This window comes from Bos mutus, chromosome 15 (genome assembly GCF_027580195.1).
Source record: "Bos mutus isolate GX-2022 chromosome 15, NWIPB_WYAK_1.1, whole genome shotgun sequence".
NCBI lineage: Eukaryota > Metazoa > Chordata > Mammalia > Artiodactyla > Bovidae > Bos > Bos mutus.
In genome coordinates, this window is record NC_091631.1 from 4,923,360 (window position 1) to 4,946,145 (window position 22,786).

General features: G+C 52.7%; 1 protein-coding gene across 3 annotated transcripts; it reads left to right on the top strand.

The window, feature by feature from the left end:
* The first annotated feature begins 4,945 nt into the window (after positions 1-4,945).
* Positions 4,946-21,845, top strand: SPI1 (Spi-1 proto-oncogene). Of its 3 annotated transcripts, none has more exons than XM_005898946.3 (5): positions 4,946-5,237; positions 7,568-7,667; positions 19,401-19,588; positions 20,338-20,497; positions 20,846-21,845. In XM_005898946.3, exons 1-5 carry the CDS (start codon positions 5,193-5,195, stop codon positions 21,163-21,165), a joined length of 813 nt encoding a protein of 270 aa, XP_005899008.1. In that variant the 5' UTR covers positions 4,946-5,192; the 3' UTR covers positions 21,166-21,845. The 3 variants fall into 3 exon arrangements, with proteins under 3 accessions (XP_005899008.1, XP_005899009.1, XP_070239461.1); XM_005898947.3 differs by having other exon boundaries at positions 4,948-5,237; positions 7,571-7,667; XM_070383360.1 differs by lacking the exon at positions 4,946-5,237 and adding an exon at positions 6,765-6,878 and having other exon boundaries at positions 7,571-7,667.
* Positions 21,846-22,786: the final 941 nt, after the last annotated feature.

A 22,786-nucleotide genomic window follows, 5' to 3' on the forward strand; every position in this document is an offset into this window, starting at 1 on the left:
CAGTATCTCTACATGCGTCTCGTTGTTTAATCGCTCAGTCGTGTCCGGCTCTTTTGAGAACCCCGTGGACTGTAGCCTGCCAGGCTCCTCTGTCCATGGGATTTCCCAGGCAAGAATACTGGAGTGGGTTGCCCCTTCCTCCTCCCGGGGATCTTCCCAACTCAGGGATCAAACCTGTGTCTCCTGCATTGGCAGGCAGATTCTTTACTGCTAAGCCACCTGGGAAGCCCATGTTTATCTACCTATTTACTTAAGAGTTAAAAATGCATGCAGCACACAGGCTAAAACTAATAAAATGTTATATACATCACTTATATATCAACTGAAAAAAAATGTCTCTTTTGACTTCAAAAGAGGTAAGTCAAAAATTTCTGTGTACTTCAATAAAAAAAATAAAAATGAAAATTTAAAAATTAAAGAACTATCTGGGCACCTGCATTGATAGCATCTAAATAACTCTCTGGTCTCTTTTCCAATGAGTTAAGATGGAAAGCTGTGGCGTTTTCAATATTACTTACAATTGAAGGAGTTTTTGTTTCTATTTTAGGTAATTCCTGATACTATTTATTAGTGTCTGCAGGGAGGTGCACAAAGGTTTTTGACTCAAGCCTGTACTTGGTTGTGGTGATTTTCTTGGCACTGTCAAGTCTCTTAACTGTCAAGATTAGACTTGGAAAATTAAATACAGAGAAAGACTTTGTAACATTGTAGTGTCTCTCCCTTTGAGCATGTGCTTCTGCAGAAGCAGGCCTTTCTCCTACATGGTTTTCGTGTAAGGCAGAAACATGGGTTTTGTTCTTTACAGATGAAGGGTGTTTTTAGAAACAAGCAGAGGCAAAGGCGTGAGGACTGCCGCCTGGAGCCAGCACTGCAATCCCGCCAGTCCTGGAAATGAACTTTCACTCACATCGTCCCCCAACTATTCCAGGAGACACTCCTCTCTAGCTTTCCTGCAAAAAAAAAAAAAGCACTACTCTTTGACCCAGTATTTCAACTTTGGGGCATTTATCCTAGACGTATACTTGCGTGTGCGTAAATGAGCAAATTTTGCCTATTGCAGTATTATTTGTAATAGCAGAAGACTGGAAATGACCTGAATATCCATCAGTAAGAGACTGGTTAAATAGCTTTTTGCAACAATGGAAGGCTATACGCAATGAAAATGGACAGCAGCTACGTGCAACAAGAATGTTTACACCATGATTCTCTTCATATAAAGATTAAAACCTGTTAAGGTAAAAACTGTATTGTTAGAGATGTTTACTTGAGTGGGAAAGCTGTAAAGAAAACAGGGAAATCATTACTGGAAAAGTTAGGATAGTCTTCCTTCTAGAGAGAGGCAGGACATTTGGGGGAAGCTTCTGGAGTGCTGACAGTGTTTTATTTCTTGACCTGGATGGTGGTTACATACGTGTGCGCTTTATAATTATCTTTTAAATTGTACGTAAATGTTTCCTGCAGTGTTTTGAATGAATGAGGTCTCTCAGGATGTGAATCTACCACAGTTTACCCAAACAGTAGAATACTATATAGTCATTAAAAAGAACAAGACGGCTCTATATGCGTGGGCATGGGCATGGATTTAGTGGGGAAAAGCAACCAAAGTATGGTGTGTTTGGTGTGCTACTTGCTGTGTGAAATTAAAAAAAGAGTTTATCTGCCTCTGTGCTTCTGTCTGCTAGACTTCCTCCAGAAAAAATATCCAAGAATCAGGTAACAGGGAACAGAACCATTTCCCCTTTTGTTATCTTTTGAATTTCATACCACGTGTATCTTTACCTATTCAAACATTAACGTAATTTAAAAAACTGTTTCAGGGATTTCCCTGGTGGTCCAGTGGTTAAAAGTCTGCCTTCCAATGCAGGGGACACAAGTTCAATCCCCGGCTGGGGAGCTGAGATCCTGCATGATGCCGTGGGGCCTCTGAGCCCATACAGCACAATTAGAGAGTCCACATGCCTCAGCAGAGACCCAGCACAGCCAAAAATAAATAACAAATAAAAAGATAAAAATAAAAAACAGTTTCGCCTCTCACTCCTGGAGCACCTAAGTGTTTTGTTTTGTTTTTTTAATCTCAAACCGATTTCTTGCCCACAAAAACTCGAGCTGTGGGGTCAACAAGACGCTCCTGGTGACCTCCAGCAAACTGCGGACTCTCTCTGGTCCCTTTTCCTCTGCTGAGGAAGACGGAGGCGGGCTCCTCAGGGCCTGCAGCCTTCCAGAACCCACGGCGCTGTCCCCTCTCGCCCTCCTCTGTGTCCCCCCAAAGCCTCCCCGCTCTTTCTCGCCTCACTCCGCTCTACCGCCTTCTGTGACTCTTTCTCCTATGTTTTTGCCTTTTCTTCCTCCCCAATTCTGACTGCCTTGGCCCCTGTGTCCCCCCGACCCCCCGGTCTGTTCCACACTTGGCTCCTCTTCCTTCTGCCTCCTTCCCCTGCCCTGGGATCCGGCCCTTCTGAGAGCCCCAGAAAGCAGGTCCAGGCCCCAGCTCCCCACTCATAAGCTGTGTGACCCTGGGCGAGTCATCAACCTCTTGGGCCTCAGGATAACAGATGATTGTCCCCATTCCATGAGATCACAAGGGTGGAGGCACTCAGCCCAGTGCTGGACATGCAGAAAATAACTATCTCCGCCTCACCCCTTTGAAGGAGTTGCTAGCTCCTGGGGTTGTGGATGATCAGCCCGTTCCTGCTCTGCTTGGAATTGCTTAGAAGCTGGGTCCTGCTATTCCTAAGGCTTCAGACTTCAGCAGGTCCCTTGGAATCCGAGCCTTGGGCAGAGGTTTCTGGTGCACTTAGGGAGGACGGGCATTGGGAGGAAGGATGGGGAGGACTTGATGACATGGGAATGGATACAGGATGCTCAAGCTGCACAGAAAGTAGGAATCAGTTCAGCCCGTTTCCCGAGATTTGGGACCCTGGGGCTTTTCTTACCCTGGGCTTGGCCAGACTTGGAACATCGGAGTCTCTTACTTCTCTGTGGCCCTTTGAGACTTAGGGCTCAGGAGGACAGAGCCGGCCTGGTCTGCTGTCTGCACTCATGGAGGAGAGCGACGCACTCCCTCCTGGTGTGTGTGTATGCTCAGTCGTTCAGTCGTGTCCGACCCTTTGTGACCCCACGACCCCTGTAGCCCGCCAGGCTCCTCTATCCATGGGATTTCCCAGGCAAGAATACTGGAACACATCAAGCAGGACGTGGCTCTCGTGCAGTAGAGCCCACCCTCACAGCCATGCAGTCAGTGGGGACGAGGCCTTCTTGATGAGAAAGTGGGGTCAGGGATGGCACAGATGCCAAGTCAGCCCACCTCTCCCCTCTTCTTGGGGAGGGGCCTTGGTCAGGTTCCTAGGGCGTCCTGAGGACCAGTGACCTGAACTCCTTGGAGAGTCCCAAAGGTGGAGGCAAAAAATCAGTGAAGATGTAGGTGGGTTGGGTCTAATGGTGAATCCAGGCCTGCGAATCCCTGGCTTTTGCTGCAAGTGAAGAAGCACTCGGGTATCTGGGGTTCCACTGACAGGGAGGACGCAGTGTTAGTGCGAATGGGACTTAGAGCAAAGGGTAAGACTACACAGGAGAGGAAAGTGAGCTCTCAGTGAGTTGGAGAAGTGGGCTTACCAGAGACCAAAGATTTAAAAATTACCTCTATTCTTCCTTCTGCCCTGCAGACTAGACCAGGAACTCCCTGAAGCAGGAGTCTTGTCCAGCACCTTTCTCTTTCCCCAGGACTGAGCATAAGCCCTGTGTGTGTTAGCCAGTCAGTCGTGTCTGACTCTTTGCAACCCCATGGACTGTAGCCTGCCACTCGCCGGTGTCCATGGGATTTCCCAGGCAAGAGTGCTGGAGTGGGTTGCCATTTCCTTCTCCAGGGGATCTTCCCAACCCAGGGACTGAACCCAGGTCTCCCACATTGCAGGTAGACGCTTTACCATCTGAGCCATATCGTATGGGCATGAAGCCTAGAACTCAACTGATATGGTAGAATGCATAAATGGATGGATGGCTAGATGAATGAATGGACCAATGAATGATCAGACTGACACTGGACATGCAATGGATACACAGATGGAAATGTGGATGAGTAACGTATAGATGGCTCAGTGGATGAGAAGATAAACAAATGGGTGGATGGATAATAGACTAACAGATTAATGGATGAATGAAGAGCTGGATTAAACCAAAAGACAAATGTATGGCTGGCTTGATGGGTGAATAGATGGATTGACAAAACAGATAAGTAAATGGATGGGAAAATAGATGAATGGATGGACAGACAAAGTTTGTAAACTAGGAAGACTCGATTGACAGTCAGGCATTGGTAAGGGGTGGGGAAACTGAGAAATCTGGGCTGGGAACAGAGATGTGGAAGGCATGGTGATCCTTAGGAAGCTGGGAGGGGAGGGTGTAAGAATCCTTCTGGTGGAAATGAAGCTGGTGGAACGAAAGAGAAACCAGCACCATGCTGAAGACCAGGCCCCAGGGCCCAGCCCCAGGCTGGGTAAGACTGAGGGGTTGGGGGCCTAGGGGCCCAGGAAGAGCCAGGCCTGGCAGTTAGCCGGACCAGAGCCCTCGGCTAGCCAGGCTGACCCCAGAGCATGGAGGCCCCAAGAGGACACCCTTACCAGCTCTGATCCCCCAAGGAAGTGACTGTTGGCCACGTGGGGGGTCTCAAAAGTAGTAGGCATCTGCGGGGTTTGGGGTGAAAGAGCCTCCGCAGACCCCGGGGGGCAGCAAGGCCCTCCTCGTGGTGGTGCAGCCAGCCTTCCGCCCTCCCATTCTCCCGCCCCACCCCAGGCCTCAAGGCCGCCCCTCACAGTCCCAGCTTCCTCTGGGCAGGGGGCCTGGCCCCCTCAGCCTCCCAGGCCAGCCCCTGGAGCACCACCTGCCCCAGCCGGCCAGAGACTTCCTGTAGCGCAAGAGATTTATGCAAACGGGCTGGGGTGGTGATGTCACCCCAAGGGGACTATCTCCCAGCGGCAGGCCTTCGATAAAATCAGGAACTTGCGCTGGCCCTGCAATGTCAAGGGAGGGGGCTCACCCAGGGCTCCTGTAGCTCAAGGGGCAGGCCTGAGCCCTGCACCCGCCCCGAAGCGGTCCAGCCCCCCCGCCAACACCCCCCGACGGGGCGCCCCATCCCCAGGGGCTCCGCACTGGCCCCCACCGAGGCAGGGGACCTGACCGGCTCGGAGCTCGGCTGGATGTTACAGGCGTGCAAAATGGAAGGGTTTCCCCTCGTCCCCCCTGTGAGTATCGGGACTCCTCCACCAGCCCAGCCCGCGGCCCTCGGACGCCCGCCACCTGCCCGCCAGCCCGCCGCCTGCCTTCCCCTATCAGTGGGAAGTTGGTGTTTCCTCCCTGGAGCCCCAGGGCCTGAGACCCAAGCAAGAGGGCCATCGGCCTCCTTGGAGCAAGCACGCCCCGGCGGGCTGAGGGCCGGGCCCACGGTGGGGCTGTAATCGATGGGGCCTGAACGGTTATTTATAGATGGGGCTTGGGTGGCAGCCGGGGTTCCAAGGGCCTGGTGGGGGGGCTGGGCTGAGGGTGGCGAGGGCAGCGGGGAGCTGGTGGTGGAGGAGCTGGGAAGGCTGGTGTGGAGGGAAGCCGGTCCCTGGGACGGTGAAGGGCTGGAGGGCAGGAGGCAAGAGGCTGGAGGTCTCGGGCCCTGGACTGGGTGCCCTGGAGACCAAGGCTGCCTTAAACCTGGGTCCCCGCCACCAGGCGCAGAGGACGTGCCTGTTGACCCGAGAGGTCTGGGCCTTGGGCCCTGAGTGGTGGAGGCAGAGGCAGGGGCCGGGACAGCAAGGGGAGCAGAGACTGGCCAGGCAGCTGGGGCTGGGACTGCGGAGAGGAGGGCAGCGTCTTCCTGGGGCTGAGATTGGGGCTGGGGGAGGACCTCGTCCAAGGAGAGACGGGAGTGAGGGCAGCGGCTGAGGCCGGAGGTGAAGAAGCGGGCGTCCCAGGGGACCCCAGGGACGGCAGGGCGGCCGTCTGGGGCACAGCCCCTCCGCTCCCGCCCTCAGTGACAGTTGCAGCCTCTGGCAGGTGTCACACCACCGGTCCCCTCTGAGAGGACCCCTCTCCCTTTCCTCACCCCCTTCCCCACTCAGCTGGGGACGGGGAGCCCTGGGGGTAACTGGGAAGGGCTTGGCCAGGCCTGCCCATCTGACTCAGCTTTCCCGGCCTGGAGGCAGCTCCCTTCCCCCTACCCCCGGCCACCCCACCCCAGGCAGGCCCCAGAGCCCCAGGGAGGCACCCCAGCTTGACACCCTTCTGTAGGGCTGTGCTGTTTGCAGACCCAGCGCCAGGCTCCACGCAGGGCCTCCACAGATGGGACAAGCCAGCCAGCCTCTGACCTGGCCCTGGCACCCCCACCCCCACCTGGCACCTAGAAGATGGGGGGGGACAGGCAGGGGGTGACAGGGGGGTGGTCCCAGGAGGAGCCCACTCTGCCTCAAGACAGTCAGAGGCCCCGGGGCCCGGCCACCCTGTCTCTGACCCTTGACCTCTCAATCCCTGAACCCCAGCTAGAGCTGAGCGGGAGACATGTCCTCCTGGGCTCCACGCGAGCCTCTGAGCCCCCTGGCCCAGTCCAGGTGTGACGCGGAGTGGGTCCTGGGAGGGTGGGCTCCCAAGGCAGCTCTGGCCCCCAAATCAAGCCCTGAGGGCCGGGGTGGCAGTTGTGCAATCCCTGGGCACGCAAGCGGGGGTGGGGAGAGGCCTGGTGACTGTTGGGAAGCCTCTGGGTGCATGTCCCAGTGCCTGGCCAGGGAGTGGGGTTGAGGGGAGAGGGATGGGGAGACGGAGGGAGGGGGACCAGGGAGTGTCCCCGGAGGAAAGGAGAGGAGGGAGAGGCCCCCAAAGCCATGGCCCCAGCGTTGCGCAGGGTGAGCCCTATAAAGCCCATCGGCGTGAACAGCCAGCGTGGGGGTGGGGGCCCTGAGCCGGCCTGGGACCTGGACATCGGGCAGCCAGAGAGCCTGGGGGCCTGGGGGGCTACGGCAGGAGGACAAGCCTGTGTGCTGGCGATGGGCGTGCAGGAACATGAGTGACCGAGCAAGGACACGGGCGTGAGTGTGTGTGTCAGTGCGCTTGGAGGCAAGGGGTTGGATTCGCGTGTCAACCCCAGGGACTCTGCGAGCGCCTACAGGCGGGTGTGTACTGGCATGTGTGCCCGGGGTGAGTGTGAGGGCTGTGAGTGGATGTGTGTGTGGGGGGTGGTGTAGGCATGTCAGTGTGACCGTGAGCGGGTGAGTGTATGAGGCTGGGACCTGGGCATTCAGTGGAGCGTGAGTGTAAGGTGGCCAGGGGAGCCACTGGGCTGTCCCCTCAGACCTGTCTTCTTTTGACCTCTGACCCCCAGGGTCTCTGTCATCCCCTTTCTGCCGGAGCCGAGGCCCTTGCATCCCTGGGTCCCCCGCTTGCGCTCTGCGTGGCCTCTCCCAGCTGCAAGCAGAGCGAGGGCTGTAGGCCTGATAAAGAGGCTCAGTGTGGACCCAACATCCTGGGGGGGGTCCTGCCAACCTGGCTGGGGTCTCCCCGCCGCACTCCGAGTTCTGACCCCCTCCTCTCTCAGCAGCCATCGGAAGACCTAGTTCCCTATGACACGGATCTCTACCAACGCCAAACACACGAATATTACCCCTATCTCAGCAGTGATGGAGAAAGCCACAGCGGTGAGTAGCGGGCCCCGCCCTGCCCTGACTTCCCCAGCCTGGCCTGGCCCCAGCGCCGCTGCGTTCTGGGGGAAGGAAAAGCATACCCTTCCTGAGGCTTCTTTGGAATCCCGAGGATCGGATCCAGTTAGCTCTCAGGGACGTGAATTCCCTACCCTAAATCCCCATGCTCCTGCTCCCCACCAATATCCCACACCCCCAGCGCACATTTCTGGAGCAGCCTTAGTGTGCAGGCATGGTGAGCTTCTTCCCTGTTTTATCTTCTCATCCAATCCTTTTGGCCTGTTTACACCTGACGAAACAGGCGGAGAGGCTACGGGACTTGTACAAGGAGGTGCAACTGGTCGCTGCGACCCAGCTCTGTCTGCTCCAGGTCCAGTGCTCTCTCATTTTTTTTTGGCTTCCTTAGTCGCTCATTCATGTCCAACTCTTTGCGGCCCCACGGAACTGTAGTCTGCTGTGCTCCTCTGTTCTGGGGATTCTCTAGGCAAAAATACTGGAGTGGGTTGCCATTTCCTCCTCCAGGGGATCTTCCCGACCCAGGGATCGAACCCTGGGTCTTCTCCTCCCCCAACCCCCCCTCTCCCTCTCCATTCTTGTCACCGCCCGTGACCCTGAACTCCATTGGTGCAGCCCCAGGCTCTGCTGTGTGTGACTAACAGCGTCTGTCTATTGACATTGGGGCTGGATAGGTCCACGCTGCGAGGTCTGTCTTGCGCCTTGTCAGCATTCCTGCCAATCATGACAACCAAAAATGTCTCCAGAGCTGCCAAATGTTCCCTGGCGGTGGGGGCGGCGGGGCAGAACCGCTCCCACTTGAGAGCTGTTCATTCAGCAGGGCTGAAACCCTGTCTGCCGGTGGGGGCGCGGGGCGGTGAGGATGGGGCCTGGGCCAGGGCTTTTTTCTATCTGGGTCTAACTTCCCCCCACCCCAAAGCCCAGGTCAATCCTGAAGCAAATTCAGGGGAAGGGAGAGAGACCTTCAGTGTCTGGGACCGCTAAGAGAGATCACTGGTGGTAGATCTCGGTGTATTGATGGAATATCTCTGAACCAAAGGCGAGGTGGCCTGGTTACTGGGTCTTCACTGAGGGATTCTTCAGGGGGTCTGGAGGCCTAGGCAAGCCAGACAGCGGGGTGTCTGCAACCCCACAGGGACAGGCATGCTCTGCCTCAGCCAAGGAAGGTTTCACCCGAGGGCCTCATCTGGGGGCCGCTCACACCTGGGGCTTCATTCTGCTGGCACACCTCTGGCAGTTTAAGCCTGATGTCTGTACCTAGAGATGCCATATGTGGCGAGTCCTTATTTAGGGCCCTCACATCCAGATGGCAAAGCCTGCAAACAGTTTTGCGTGGAACTCACACCTGACATCCATTCTAAAGACTACAGCTGGAAACCGTATCTTGGGAGTAAGGGGTGAACATCCTTTGAGGCCATATCTGGGAACACACAAACTCCTTTCAGAACTTGAGGACTAGAAAGACTTTAAAAACATCCTTCCCCCCGCCCCACCCCCATACTTTTAAATTTTATACTTCTACAAGAAATGCACCCTTTCTGGGGAAAATCCAGAGATGGTTTAGAGAGTCTCCCTTCTCCAGCTCTACCTCCAGCTCCCACTGCCAGGGTCGGGGGCTGACTCTCCCTGACTCCACACCAGCCCTACACCTGCTTCTGCCCAGAGTCTGGGACCTAAGCAGGTCCCTGCTTGAGGACTGGCGCCCCCTGGTGGCTCCAGGCAGCAGGTCCGCTCAGGTCCTTGCAAACGCAGGGAGGCCTCCGACCCCTTTTAGCTAGTGTCAGGGATCGTTTCTCCCCTGGCCTGACCCCTTCTCAGTCTCCCTGGGTCTGGGTGCCTTTCCTTTGGGTCTACTGAAGCTGCATTCTCCCTTCCTATAATACAGGGATGCTATTTATATACTCTAGAAACCAGGTAGGCCTGGGGCTGGCTCATGGAGTGAGCACTGTAGAGAAAGCCAGCAGGTCGACAGGGAGTGGAGAAGCACAGAAGGTTCTGTGACATCAACAGGCTCATCTCCCGATGACCCAGCAGACATTCACCCAGCCGTCCGCTCCCTGCCATCCGCCCAGCTCCCCCTCAGCCACCTGTCCTTCCAATGCTTGCTGTCCAGTCCACTTGTCCACTCATCCCCCTCTTGTCCATCTGCCAAATAGCCCCTGATTACATGCTGTGGACCTGACCCTGTTCTAGGCGCTGGATTTGCCACAAGGAGCAGGCCGGGCAAGGCCACTGCCCTCGTGGAGCTTACAGTCCAGTGAGGGAGAGAGACGGGGAACAGCTGAATTAGCAGACATGCTCTAAAGACGTCCTGTAGAAAGCAGAGTACCGTGAGTGAGGCTCTGCCATCTGCATGTGAGGGCCCTAAAGAAGGACTTGCCACAGATGGCATCTCTGGGTACAGATGTCAGGTTTAAGCTGCCAGGGGTATGCCCGCAGAACAGAGCTCCAGGGGTGAACGGCCCCCGGGTGAGGCCCTCGGGTGGAAATCTGAGTGCCCTGAAGGCACATGAATGCACAGACAGGGAGGCACAAGTGTTCTAGGAGTGGGAACAGCAGGTGCAAGAGCAGGAGGGACCTGGGTGGGGACCAGGGTGGGCAGGGAGCACGGGAAGCAGAAAGGACGGGAAGGGAGGCCGGTCTGCAGGGTAGCACCGCACAGGCCCGAGGACTGCAGCGGGAGCTTGTCGTGGTTCCCACGCCTAACGGGAAGCCACTGGAGGGGCCGAGGAAAGAAATGACACGATCTGAGTAACCTTGTGTGTGTGTGTGTGTGTGTGTGTGTCTGGTAAATATCCAGAGAAATTATAGATGTTTAATTTTAATTATTCAAACAAGAAATACCCGTTGCAAACAATTTTAAAATACAGCAGCGTATGAAGGAAAATATTATTACCTGCTTCTCATTCTCACCCCGCACCGATAGCCATCTTGGTCAATTCTAGCAGATACTTATTTGAGGTGTATAATCCTGCATGTTTGTAAGTGTATACATCCACACATATCCTATCCATTCAGAAATGAACTGCAGTATCATGCTGTTCTGCAATCTGCTACTTTTTACATAAATTTATCAGAGTTGTTTCCCTATGGCCTATCCAGCACATCAGAGATAGTTAAAAGCTATTTTTCCAGTCTTTCTATTACAGGGCAATGGAAGTATATACATGAAAGTTTGAAATAGAGACTTAGAACAGCATTTATTTATTAATTCACAAACATTTATTGAGGACTTTCTATATGCCAGGTGGAGATGAATCTAGCTTGATTTTTTACTTAGAGAAATCTATTGTACTATGAAAGATGAGTATTTGACTTTCTAGTTATTTATAGCACACACACATACTTCTTCACACATACCAAAATAGTTACAGTAACTTTTCCCCTTTTTTTCATTTTATTGCTGTTATGATATACAACATAAGTGTATGAGTTTAAGGTGTAACAGCTAATGACTTCACACACCTATACGTTGGGAAATGATTACCACATAAGTTTAGTTAATATCTGTCTCCTCATACAGTTACAAAAAGTTTTTCCCCTTGTGATGAGAATTTTCAGGAGCTACTCTTAGCTTTCGAAGTTACCATATAGCAGTTATCCCTAGTCATTCTGTGCCTGGCATCCCCAGGACTTATTTATCTCACAGCTGAAAGTTTGCACTTTAGACCGCCGGCACCCAATCTCCCCCATCTCTCACTACTTCTGGCAAACACAAGTCTGACCTCCTTTTCTGAATTGTTTTTTTTTTTTTTTTTAAAGATTCCACATATAAGTGAGATCATACAGCATTTGTCTTCCTCTGTATTCTATTTTTAATAATTTTTTTTCACTTTTTGGCCATGTCCCACCTGTGGGGGCTTCCCTGGTGGCTCAGAGGGTAAAGAATCTGTCTGCAATGTGGTAGACCTGGGTTGGATCCCTGGGTCAGGAACATCCCCTGGAGAAGGGAATGGCTACCCAGTCCAGTATTCTTGCCTGGAGAATTCCATGGACAGAGGAGCCTGGTGGGCTACCTTCCATGGGGTCACAAAGAGTCGGATACGGCCTAACAACTAACACTCAACATTCACGTCATGCGGGCTTTTAGTGCCCTGATCAGGAATCCAAGCCTGGTCCCCTACATTGGGAGCATGAAGTCCTACCCACTAGACCACCGGGGAAGTCCCTTTGTCTGTGTTCTAAGTTTGTTAAATTGACGTCTGAATTTTCCATGGTTTGGACCATGTGAACATGGCCCACAGCTGAGCCACGCTGCGTGCTTTGATTACCTGTACGTTCTCATCGCTGTGTGTGAGGGCTGAGCAGCAGTAACGGAGGCCCCCACCCCGCAGCCAGGCTGCCGGGAGTCACGCCCCATCTCCCCATTATCGGGTGGGGTGACCACAGGGAAGATGTCTCACCCCTCTGGGCCTCAGCTTCTCACTCATGAGACCTACTTCACAGGACTGCCCTAAGGATGGAGTGAGCTACTCCATATAAGAGGCTTAGAAAGTGAAAATTATGTAAGGATCTGTTACTCATAGCATTATGCTCTCCTAAGAGAGGATGTCTGGGAGGTAAGGTTTTATTGCTGTTTGTGTCACCTGCTGTCTTTCTGGTCTCACCTGATTAACAGTAGTTTGGCTGTGTATAGAAGTCTAAGTTGAAAAAAAAATTTTTTTTCTCATTGAAACTGAAAGCATTTCTCTACTGTCTTCAGGTTACTACAGTTTTTCTTAGGAAATCTGATGTCATTCCATATCCTCTTTTTTGAATGTAACCATTTTGGGGTTTTGTTTAATTTTTTTCCTGTTTAGTTTTGTTTTATCTCTCTGGAAGTTTTTAGTGTCTTCTCCCAATACCTAGTGGTTCCACTGAATAAGTTTGTTTTTTTTTAAATCACTCTAATTTCTGGGTGGAGAATAGCTGGAGAGGAGGCAAGAGTAGGAACAGGGGTAAGCCCAGGAGGAAACCACTGGAATAATCCAGACACGAGATGATGGTGACTTGGCCAAGGGTGGTGGCGAGACAGACAAAAAAGAGCAGACGGATTCAGGATAGATTCTCAAGGTAGGGCTCATAGAACTTGCTGTTTATCATTTTTAAGTTGTGATTAAAATGTATACAGTATAACATGTACTATCTTAACCATCTGCACATGTATAGTTCGGCGGCTCAAGGACATGTTGCTGCGCTACCATCCCCCACCATCCAGCTCCAGAACGCTGTTCATCTTGCGAAACTGGCATTCTGGACCAATTAAACGGTGCCTCCCATTGCCCCCTCCCCTCAGCCCCCGGCAACCACCATTCTACTTTCCATTCCTATGACTTTGACGGCACTAAGTACCTCATCTTAGTGGAATCATGCAGTATTTCTCTTTTCGTGACTGGCTTCTTTTATTTAACATATAAAACCTGCAGATTCATCCGTGTTGCAGTGTACATCAGAATTCCTTCCTTTTTGAAGCTGAGTAATATTCCGTTGTGTGGATATACTACATTCTGTTTTCCCATTCACCTGTTGATGGACACGTGGGTTGCTTCTGTCTTTTGGTTGCTGTGAATAACGCTGCTGTGAACATAGGTGTTAAAATACCTCTTTGAAGATCCTGCTTCCAGTTCTTTGAGACTATATGCCCAGAAGTAGAGTTGCTGGGTTGTAAGATAATTCTATTTTTAATTGTTTGAGGACCAAGCATGCTGTTTTTCCTTAGCGGTTGCACCATTGTACTCTCCTACCAACAGTGCACAAGGATTCCACTGCTCCACATCCTTGCCAAAATTCATAATTTTCTGCTTTTTTAACCACTAAAAAAATGAAGTGTAGTTAATTTACAATGTCATGTGTTCAGCAAAGTGACTCACTGATTATATATATGTATATATACATGTATATACGTATTGTTTTTTAGATTCTCTTTCATTCTGTTATTACAGGATAGTGAATGTAGTTCCCTGCACTATACAGTCAGCCCGGGTTGTTCTGTTTTTAGATAATAGCCATCCTAATGCTATTTGCAGTGGGATTGATGGAGGAAATAGAGTTCCAAAGTATGACCATTCTCTCCATCATTCCACCTGTCTATACACTTTTCATCTTTTCATCCCACAGATTCACAGTTTATTATTATTCACATACCACAGTTTATTCAGAGTCTTCTAATCATCCATTCATTTCATTCACCTTCTGAAGTGTCCTTCCTTCCCCTACCAAACCTTGCTTCCATCCCAGGGACATTGCCAGGTGCTGTAGGATGAATAAAACATAGGCCCTGCCAGATTTATCTTTTTTAACAAAGGAAAGAACTAAAATCGTAATAATTAGGATACAGTGTAAGAAATAATAAGGATTGTGAGACCTGGAGCTCTCTGCTTGCTGGGACCTCAGTTTCCATGTTTGAATAATGTGCAGGAGGGCTGGGATTAAGGAGCCCTTGTCCAGTGGTCTGTGATTTCCTGAGAAGGTTTTTTTTCCTCATTCCTTGCTTTCTTAATTCCTCATTTTCCTTCTTAGTCTTGATCTTACTTCTCCTCTCCTGGTGAGAGCCATGGCTTCAGGCTGGGGTTTCTGCTTGAAGGAGATAAGGTCAACTGAATGACACTTAAGGCTTGCATTTTGTGTGTGTGTGGGGGGATTGTTTTGAATATCATTTTATTTTTGTCCTAGTGACATCTAGGTGTTAGTGACACAAAAAACTGAGTAGCAATAAGGATGTGTGGGTAGGACTTTGGTTCCAAACTGGAAGCTGGTTTAGAGGGTGGAAGTCAAAGATGTTGATGAATGGGTCATTGCTGGCTGGATGAATAAAGGTTCAGTGATGGATGGGTGGATAAATGGATGGATGGGTGGGTTAAATGATGGATGATGAATGAGTGAACGATGGATAGATGATATTTGGATGATGGATGGATGGATGGATGGATGGATAGATGGATGGATGGATAACAGATGGATGATGCTGGATGGTGGATGGATGATGGATAGAGGATGAATAATGAATGAGGGGTAAATGATGGTAGACAGACAGATGGATAGTAGCAGTCCGTAAATTCTGTCACCATGCGTCTTACTTAAAGCTTTCACTGGCTGTCTTGGTCCTCAGTGGAGGTATGGCATAGGGATAAGAGTTTAGTCCCTGGAGTCATACACAGGTGGGTTTGGATCCTGACTCTACCAATGACTATCTGTGGGCGAGGGACTTTATGTCTCTGAGTCATAGCTTCCTCATATGCAAAAGGAAGATCAGACCATAGTGGCCACTTTGTCAGAGCTATGGTGAGGACTGAGGGACATAATGTGGCTTAAGTACTTAGGACAGTGCCTGGTACATAAAAAACAGGTTAAAAGTAAGCTTCCACTGGTCATTTAACCAAATATTGACTGAAGCCTAGTACGTGTTGAATGCCCTACAGGTTCCAGAAGGGAAGGTCCAGAGCTCTCTCTGGATATGCGAATGACGCTATACTCTGTATTATAATTTTTCATATTTATTTATTGACTGCACCTGGTCTTAGGTGTGGCACACAGAACTTCGATCTTCATTGCTTCATGCCTGGTCTTTTTTTTTTTTTAATCCAATTGCGGCATGTGGGATCTTTTTCTTTTTTTTTCTTTTAGTTGCAGCGTTCAAAGTCTTAGCTGGAGCCTGTGAGATCTAGTTGCCTGACCAGGGATTGAACTCTGGCCCCTTGTATCGGAAGCGCAGAGTCTTAGCCACTGGACCACCAGGGCAGTCCTGACACTATGTCCTTCTGAGGAGCAGAAAGTCATACTGAGGGGACATAAGTGGCAGGAGAGTCTGATGACCTCTCAAAGTGACAAGCAGGGATTTAGCAAAGCATTCCTGGGCAGTCAAAGAGCCCAGAGTGCTGACCTTTGCCTAAGGATGGACTTGTGGCATGATGTTCCTTCAGACGACTCATCTCTGCCTACCAGTGTTTATTGTATAACTGCCGGAGCACTCAAAATCAAGGGTAGAGGAAAGGTTTCCGTTGGGCCTTTTGAAACCTTAATTGTAGCCCAAGAGTCTCTGTTGCAGGTTTCAGCAACCCTGGGGCAGGATTCCTGAGCCTCAGTGAGCAAACGAACCTCTGCAGGGTGCTGTGAAAGGCCAGACTCTCCCGTCTCCTTCCATCACTGCAGATCGCATGGGTCTCCGATGGGCCCCAAATCTGCAAGCTTTTCTGGCCCCCAAAGTGACTCGAATCGGGGGGTGCTGAGACCTGCTGTGGGAAGTGCTGGCCCTAAGCTGGGATCACCAGAACAAGCCCGTGGGTCTCACGTGGAGCTGGGACAGAGGTGGGGACCGAGAGAGAGAGAACTCAGAGCCCTCAAGCCAGAACTGAGTAGGGGGTACTTCCCTGGGGGTCAAGGGATTGAGAGTCTGTGCTTCCAATGCAGGTGGCACGGGTCTGATCCCTGGTAGGGGAACTAAGACCCCACATGCCACACGGCACGGCCAAAACCCGCCCCCTCCAAAAAAAAACCCAAAAAAGACCTGGAGTAGGTGTGAAGATTTGAGGGGGAGGATAAAGCATTCTATAAAGATCAGGAAGTTCCCCTGGAGAAGGGCATGGCAACCCACTCCAGTATTCTTGCCTGGAGAATCCCCGAAATGGAGGAGCCTGGCTGGCTACAACCCATGGGGTGGCAAAGCGTCGGACACCACTGAAGGGGCTTGGCATGCATGCAGGGGCAGGATAAGGCATTCTATGAAGATCTGGGCACCTCGGCCTGGGCAGGAGAAGGCAAAATGGGAAGGGCCTGGAGTGAGGCTCCAGGGCAGATCTACAGCTGAAAGGAACCTGGATCCACTCAAGGACCCCAGAGCCCCAGAGAGCCAACTCTCTCTCAGCAAGGGGAGAATTTCTGGGTCTTATTAATGCAAGGCAAGATGAAAGTACAAAATAAGTGTCATTTTGTTTTGTTTTCCCTTCAGATTTGGATAATTTGGTGGAGGAGAGTCAGAGTTCTTAAGAAGCTAGGATTCATGCATTCACTCAGGAAATGCTTGTTCAGTGCTTACTGCATTGCAGTTCAGTCCAGTTCAGTCTTTCAGTCGTGTCCAACTCTTTGCAACCCCATGGACTGCAGCACACCTGGCCTCCCTGTCCATCCCCAACTCCTGGAGCTTACTCAAACTCATGTCCATTAAGTTGGTGATGCCATCCAACCATCTCATCCTCTGTCGTCCCTTCTCCTCTCACCTTCAATCTTTCCCAGCATCAGGGTCTTTTCAGATTAGTCAATTCTTCACATCAGGTGGCCAAAGTATCGGAGTTTCAGCTTCAGCATCAGTCCTTCCAATGATTATTCAGGACTGATTTCCTTTAGGATGGACTGGTTGGATCTCCTTGCAGTCCACGGGACTCTCAAGAGTCTCCTCCAACACCACAGTTCAAAAGCATCAAGACACCTACTGCATCCAGGCACTGGGAATATGAAGGTGAAAAAAACAGTCCTCTGCCCTTGGTGCAACCTTGGGGTCCCAACTTGAGCTTCTGGGAGAAAGAGACAGCCAGGATCCCTCAAACTACTTCTCTGGACCATGGACTAAGGTGGCAGAGAGCAGGGGAAGATGAGGAATTGATAAGTATTAAAGTATCTGCTATTTGCTCAGGTGCTGATTTAGGCTCTCTAAAGACAGCATTAAACATTCATAATAATTATCACTATAAGGATAACGGTGTGTGTGCTCAGTCGCTCATGTGTCCGACTCTTTGCAACCCCATGGACTGTAACAAACCAGGTCCTCTGTCCATGGGATTCTCCAGGCAAGGATATTGGAGTAGGTTGCCATTTCCTTCCAAGGGATCTTCTCAACCCAGGGATTGAACCTGTGTTTCCTGCAACTCCTCCTACACAGGCAGATTCTTTACCACTGAGCCACCTGGGAAGCCTGGAATGATAATAGTTAATGTTTATTGAGTCTTACTTTGTGCCAGGTTCCATTCAAAGTGCCTTGCAAGCATTAGCTCATTTAATCCTCACAGCAAGGCTATGACGTGAGCTGGGTGTAGTTATTAACCCCATCTCACAGCGGAGGCAACAGGCATAGAGAAGCAGAACGACCTGCCCAGTGTCACTCAAGGGTGAGTGGCAGAGCCAGCATTCAAACCCAGCTCTGCCCCAATTAGTTCCCCTATGCCATGCAGCTTCACGGAAGTGGGAGTCTGGACTGTGGGTTCAAACAATTCCACATGTGAATCGGACCTCAGTAACCGCCCAGCTCGGTCTCTGACTTTTGCAGAATCAGAGGCTCAGGCAGATAAAATGTCTTGCTCAGGGTCACAAGGCAAAGCCACCACAGAGCAGGATTGGAAAATGAGTGAGTCTTCTGAGAGCCAGTGCAGAGCCAAGACAACACGTGTCATTTCTCACGGATGCGTGAGCAGCGATGTGTTTGTGAGAGAGAAAGAGAGGGGGGAGACAGACAGACACACAGAGACACGCACAGGCGTTGGTGACGGTCCCCCTGCAGGGCCCTGTGCCAGTCCCGGAGATGGTGGCCTGTCTTAGCATCCTGTACTCTCCCTCTCTGGGTGACACGAGAAAAATTCCTCTTGGCACTTTGTCACATCTTCTTTTGGACTCCAAGTTGTACCCAGGAAGTCCTCAGACGTGTGGTGGTTTTTGTTCCTGGAAAAGGTGCCCAGAGTAACCACGTTGAAGACCGGCTCTAGGCCCAGGCAGGGCTCCCAGTGGCATGGAGCTGTTCCCCAAACTCAAATCCACCCTACCGCAGACTCTGAAAGCACCCACCAGGGGCTTTCCGGGAAAGCCTCAGGTGCCGTGGCGACTTCCCTGGGACTCAGGTGCAGCTCCCCAAGGACACGGCCTTGGAGGGGCTTGGCTGAGGAATGTCAGCCCTGTGACTCTGCAGTCACACCTCGGCCATGTGACGGGGCGGTGAGCTGTGACTACGGGCAGCCAGTCAGCTCAGGAACCTCTGCTGCGTCTGAAGGGGAGGAGAAGCGACTCCACACACTCCCGAGTGCGGCCTCTGGGGCTAGGGGGTTTTACAACTGTGAACTTGCATGGGTCCTCCTAGTTTCTAGCATTCCTATTTGACAGAGGGGTCAATGCCTGTGCCTGAGGCCACACAGAAAGGAAACGCCCGGATTCGGACTCTGGCTCAAAAGCCAGCATCCTCATGATGGGCGTGGGAGGCAGGGTAGATTGGTTGTTGAGAACAAAGGCTTTGCCTCCAATGTGGCCTTTGACCGGGGGTGGGTCATGTAGCCTCTCCAAGCCTCAGTGTCCTCATCCATAGCATATTCTGAGTATTCTAAAGTCCCTCAGTCGTGCCTGACTCTCTGCGACCCCATGGACCGCAGCCCGCCAGGCTCCTCTGTTCATGGGATTCTCCAGGCAAGAATACTGCAGAGGGTTGCCATGCCCTCCTCCAGGAGATCTTCCCGACCCAGGAATCGAAACCTGGTCTCCCGCATTGCAGGCAGATTCTTTACCTTTTGAGCTACCTGGGGAAGACCCATCTGTGGAATTGGGGATCAGAAAATAGCAGGGTGGGTGGTGCTACGATTAATGCCAATCTGCAGTCCAGAATGGCGGTGGTGATTATGATAGGGAACACAGCCTGGTGCTATTGTTTTTATATATGCTATTATTGTTACATATATTAATATCATTATTATATATAATGATATATAATGTATACTATTATTGCTCATATTTTATACAATCATAAGCCCCTCCTGCTTTGGCCCGCAGACCATTACTGGGACTTTCATCCGCACCACGTGCACAGCGAGTTTGAGAGCTTCCCCGAGAACCACTTCACGGAGCTGCAGAGCGTCCAGCCCCCACAGCTGCAGCAGCTCTACCGCCACATGGAGCTGGAGCAGATGCACGTGCTCGAACCCCCCATGGCTCCTCCCCACGCCAACCTCAGTCACCAGGTGCGTGCCTGCAGGGCCGCCGCGCCCCGCCCCGGCCCGGCCCTGTGCCTGTGGTGAGGCGGGCACTCCGCAGGAAGCTGACACAGGCTCTTACTCAACTGGGCTTCCTGCCCCACAGCGCCAACGGTGGCCGGAGCCCCAACGGCTGCCTCCTGACCCCTCGGCTGACCTCGTGACCCCACACCCCTTATCTGCTCTCACCCCACCGAGGACAGAGCCCGGACCATTCCCACCCCGCCCCCCCACACACACACACACACACACACACACACTGGTCCTTCTGACCCCCTGGGGCCTCATCACGGGCCCTCTGAAACTCCGGGGCTAGTGCCCCCACCCCGTTCACTGGCTCCTCGTGGGTCTGGCATCCAAGTCACTGAGTCCTGAAATCCGCTGATCTCTCCATCTCCCCGCTGACTCCCTTTACCGACCCTCCTCCTCAGCCCCTCACCCCAGGGCAGCTGCCTGTCCACATGGCACCTTCCTCCGCCCAAACCAGGGAGACAGGCTGGGTGTCAGGAGCCACTTTGTCCCCACAACCGGCACTCTGTGTGTGGGGACCCCGTCTGACCCCGTAACAAGCCCGACCTCCAGGGTCCCCAGCCTTCTCCCATATCCCTCTGCCCCTCCCTGGCCACCCTGCCCCAGGACCCCCTCTTCTCTCACCCCACGGAACCCCCCCTACCTGGCCGCCTTCAGCTTTGCACCGTCCCTCAGGGACCCCAACCCTACTTCTGCCTCCTTTCCAGGTCTACCTGCCCCGGATGTGCCTGCCGTACCCCTCGCTGTCTCCCGCCCGGCCCAGCTCGGATGAAGAGGAGGGGGAGCGGCAGAGCCCCCCGCTGGAGGTGTCCGACGGGGAGGCCGACGGCCTGGAGCCAGGGCCTGGCCTCCTGCACGGGGAGACAGGTAGGGGACCCAGCCTGGGACCAGCCCTGACCCTGGCCACCCTTGTGCCCCATCCCCACCCCGATCAAGGCCCACGGACGCGGCAGCCTGGCCACAGAGCAGAGTGCTTGCATATGGGTGTGTGTTTGCCAACACGTGTCTTCGCGTGTGTTCCGCGGGTGGGGGTGGGGGGGCCTGTGTCCCCCCGTCCGGGTGTGAGCACCTGCGCTGTGGGCGTGCGCATGCGCCACGCTGGCCGTAGCCCCGCCCCTGCGACCACCCCACCGGGAAGGGAAGGAGGGGGCGGTCCCACGTCACCGGGAGGCGGGCTGGGTCCCCCGCGTGGGCGCTGACCGTCTCCGGCCGCAGGCAGCAAGAAGAAGATCCGCCTGTACCAGTTCCTGCTGGACCTGCTGCGCAGCGGCGACATGAAGGACAGCATCTGGTGGGTGGACAAGGACAAGGGCACGTTCCAGTTCTCGTCCAAGCACAAGGAGGCACTGGCGCACCGCTGGGGCATCCAGAAGGGCAACCGCAAGAAGATGACCTACCAGAAGATGGCCCGAGCGCTGCGCAACTACGGCAAGACGGGCGAGGTCAAGAAGGTCAAGAAGAAGCTCACTTACCAGTTCAGCGGGGAGGTGCTGGGCCGCGGGGGCCTGGCCGAGCGGCGCCACCCGCCCCACTGAGCCCAGGCCTGAGCCCACCGGGCCCGCCAGGCCGCCCCGTTGGCCATAGCATTAACCCCTTCGCCCGGGCGGCCGGACACAGGAGGGAAGCTCCCAGGGGCCAGGGGCAGGACTGTGGCGGGCCAGGCCTCGCCTCCCTGCCCACCCCCTCCTCCTCCAAGGCCCCTGCCCGCCCCACATCCCCTGCTTCGCCTCCCAGCAGGGCACCGGCCCGGGTTCCAGAAGGCCATCTGGGCGTCTGGCCCCAGCGAAGGGTCAGCTTGCTTAGTGCCGGGCACACGGCCTTGGGAGTTGGAAGCCATCATTATTTGTGTATATTGAACCCCCTTTTTTTTTTTCAGTGGCCCTCTCGCCCCACACCTCTCCCCCCCTCCATCAGCATTCTTAAGAAACCCATTTACCTAAAGTTATTCTCAGTCAGTTCTCTTCAGCACAGACCCGTTTTTTAGAATCTTTTGTGCACCTTGTCTGATGCGCCCCACCCCCGACATCTGATCTGCCCTCTCGTGTATCCACTGTGCGTTTACTCAGGATCCGCACCAGTGCTGGATGCTGCGGACCTCAGGATGGTTGACGCTTTGCCCGGTTGTCTAGACAGTTGACACTGCCTGACCAGAAGTCACGATCCATGGAAGGAACGAATTCTCAGTTGTTCTTAAGGAATAAATCATTAAAAAGCTCTCTGTACCCGATAAATGGCTGTTTTTTTAATGCTTCAGTGAGGCTTAAACTCATTGAGTCTTTCTGTTATGAGCCCAATGTTGATGATGATGATGATGATAAGGGCAACAACACTGGATATTCTAGCCGTTTACTGCATGTTAACCTTGAGAAGTGGAATCTAATGCCCCATTTTATAGACTGGGAAACTGAAGCTCATAGAAGTCAACTCATTTGTCCAAGGTTACACATGTAGTGAAAGGCTGCCATGGCCATGTGAGGCGGGAAGCTTCATGTGTCTGGAAGAGGGTAAAGTGCAGCTTGATCAGGAGCAAGAATGAAGCCCCAGAGCTCCCGTGAGCAGCAGAGCAGCTCACGGAATCCCTGCTGGCAGGACCCTGAGACAAGTGAACTCCTCCCACGTACCCTGGCGTCTGGTCGCGCTGGCCTCTGGCCCACAGCAGGGGAGAGGCAGAAAAACATGAGCCGTGAAACCTGTAAGGGTTTTGCTTCCAACAGTAGCAAGAAGAGGCAGCCGGCAGTCTGGGAGTGAGGGAACTCGTCAGCAATCTGCAGACCCCAGAGAATCCAGATTCTGGGGCCGTTTGTGTTGGGGCAGATACCCTCCGGAGTGCCCTGAGCCCTCAGGCTGGGAAACTCAATCGTAACACCCCTGCATGGATCTCTGAGCCCCGAGAGAGAGGGAGAGTGGAGCCCCGTCTCTTTGAATTTTTATGGATTAATTTATTTTAAATATTTGGCTGTGTCATATGGCATGCGGGATCTTGGTCCCTCAGCAGTGGAAGCGCAGAGTCCTGACCACTGGACCACTGGGGAGTCCCAAAGTCCTGAGTGCTTTTGAAAGACGGCCCAGGGACATGAGAGGCGGTTTAAACATGGTTAAAACGGCATAAGAGAATGGATTTATGTTGAAAGGGATGGCAAGTGTTGACCACACGGA